Source organism: the organism of the source record quoted next (assembly GCF_019968985.1).
Source record: "MAG: Porospora cf. gigantea B chromosome Unknown PgB_NODE_5972_length_1763_cov_2.60304, whole genome shotgun sequence".
NCBI lineage: Eukaryota > Apicomplexa > Conoidasida > Eugregarinorida > Porosporidae > Porospora > Porospora cf. gigantea B.
In genome coordinates this window covers 1-1,763 of record NW_027179138.1, presented here as the reverse complement: position 1 = coordinate 1,763, position 1,763 = coordinate 1, and the positions used below count along the sequence as shown (strand labels likewise).

Here is a 1,763-nt window from a genome sequence, read left to right as displayed (position 1 = left end):
ACATGGTGTTACCCGAGCTACCACGAATACGGTCAGCCGTGTCAGATAGGTAAGACAGCTTAATCTCAGAGAAGTTACTTAATCGCTTGTTGAATACGTTATTAATAACGAGCTTCGACTTCATGAAGTTGTGGTAAACAACGGGGGAATGCACCAGAATAGGGTCCAACTTGGAAGTCGAAAACCCTGTTGTCTGAGCGGAGGACGAGTTAGCGTAGATTACTGGGTGATAAGGTAAGGTACTGACCTCAACAGTCATGTCAGCGGCAATGGTAATCGTTTTAGATACCTGCCTACCTGACATCATCGCTTTCTTGTCCTTGGATGAGTTGAACACATCAACGAACATAGGGTAGTCTGCCAGAGAATACGGATTCCCTTGCAAGCGTAAGATTCTTTGGGCTATTTCTGCCCGACTGAGATTAACGGCTAATTCTTTCATAAGGAGTTAAGCGGCAATGCAGGGATCGTAGAGTTCGGCCCCAATAACGCGGAGAAGCAGGTGTTCTTCGGGGGCCAGGTCCTTATCCTCTGGGATCGAGGAAAGCACTTCTTTAGGCGTAAGATTTTCAATCTGGTTTAAACCCTTAGTAACGGCCTGAACCAAGGCGTACTTCTCGCCCTTGTTGGCAGAATTAAGGTTGTCCAGCATGTCTTGAGCAAACTGCAGTTCCCTTGGCATAACTAACCAGCCCCAGTATTTTGCGACTCCAGCCACATATTCTGGAACATCTCCGCCAGGAGAACAATTAGGAGCTAAGCTTTTTAACTGCTCTATTGTGTACAGGATTTCTTCCACGTAAGGAGCCTGTCTAAGATCCATTACACAAGCATTATTGCAAAAGGCGTGGACCACCTTCTCAAACCCGGCGGAATCTTCCAAGCAGAGCGTGGGGTTTACAAGGACAGCTTGAACAGCTGCCACTTTATCTGCAGCCTCGTCAGTCTTGGGGTAGGCTGAGAAGACTTCATGCAGGAGAACTTCGGTATCCCAAGTTTCCCACTTCTGGTTCCTGTACACCATATTCAAAACATCGCGTACCTCAGCCGGTGAACTCTGCAAAATAGAGCCCATGACTAGACCTTGCCCGGAGTACCATAGATAGAAGTAACTCTGTCCAGCTTGTCGAAGTCTACAGTTCCATCGGGAAGTTCTACAGCTTCAAGCGCATCCACCCCAAAACGGGCCACGATATCTTCTTTGTCGCTGACGCCTTGGTCTTCCTCAACTGCTACCTTCTCTTGAAACACAATGTCCCAAGCGGAAAGCATCCGACGTTCATGGTACGGGGAGTCGAACCCGTATTTCTGATCCACATGGTTTATTAGACTAGCGAGTTTCTCTAGGTCCGGCTGAGCAAGCTCAGGGGTAGTGTCTAAAACTAAAGCTGCTATCTTCTCGTATGGTTCAGGAGATTGCCCTGCGTTACGTGCAGCTGCAGCTCTCAGGTCCAGCATACCTGCAAGGCTAGTAGCATCAGTGTCCAAAACGCTGGCGTACTTGGCAATCTCCTGAGGGTAGTCCTCAGAGCTTTCAAACTCAGAGGCTGCTTTAATGAAGTTCTTAGCAAATACCACACGATCTGCTACAGAAAGGTTCTTGTGATCTCTGGAGAAAAGGTCCCCTGCAGCAGACAGGTCCGCGCAGCTGGCTACCTTACAGAGATTATACTGAGGCAGTAGGCAATGAACAGGTGCAGGAGCTTCTTCGACCGCCGCAACCTTCGCAAAGAGCCCTTCAGGAACGTCATACAGGTTAAGGT

General features: G+C 48.6%; 1 protein-coding gene across 3 annotated transcripts; it reads right to left on the bottom strand.

Moving 5' to 3' along the window:
* Window positions 1-448: 448 nt before the first annotated feature.
* Window positions 449-1,763, bottom strand: KVP17_002618 (uncharacterized protein; the record flags this gene model as incomplete). 3 transcript variants are annotated; one of them, XM_068519045.1, is made up of 2 exons in its annotated part: window positions 449-1,057; window positions 1,084-1,763. In XM_068519045.1, coding segments are annotated over 2 exons (1,289 nt in total), but the record flags the coding sequence as incomplete, so codon positions are not given.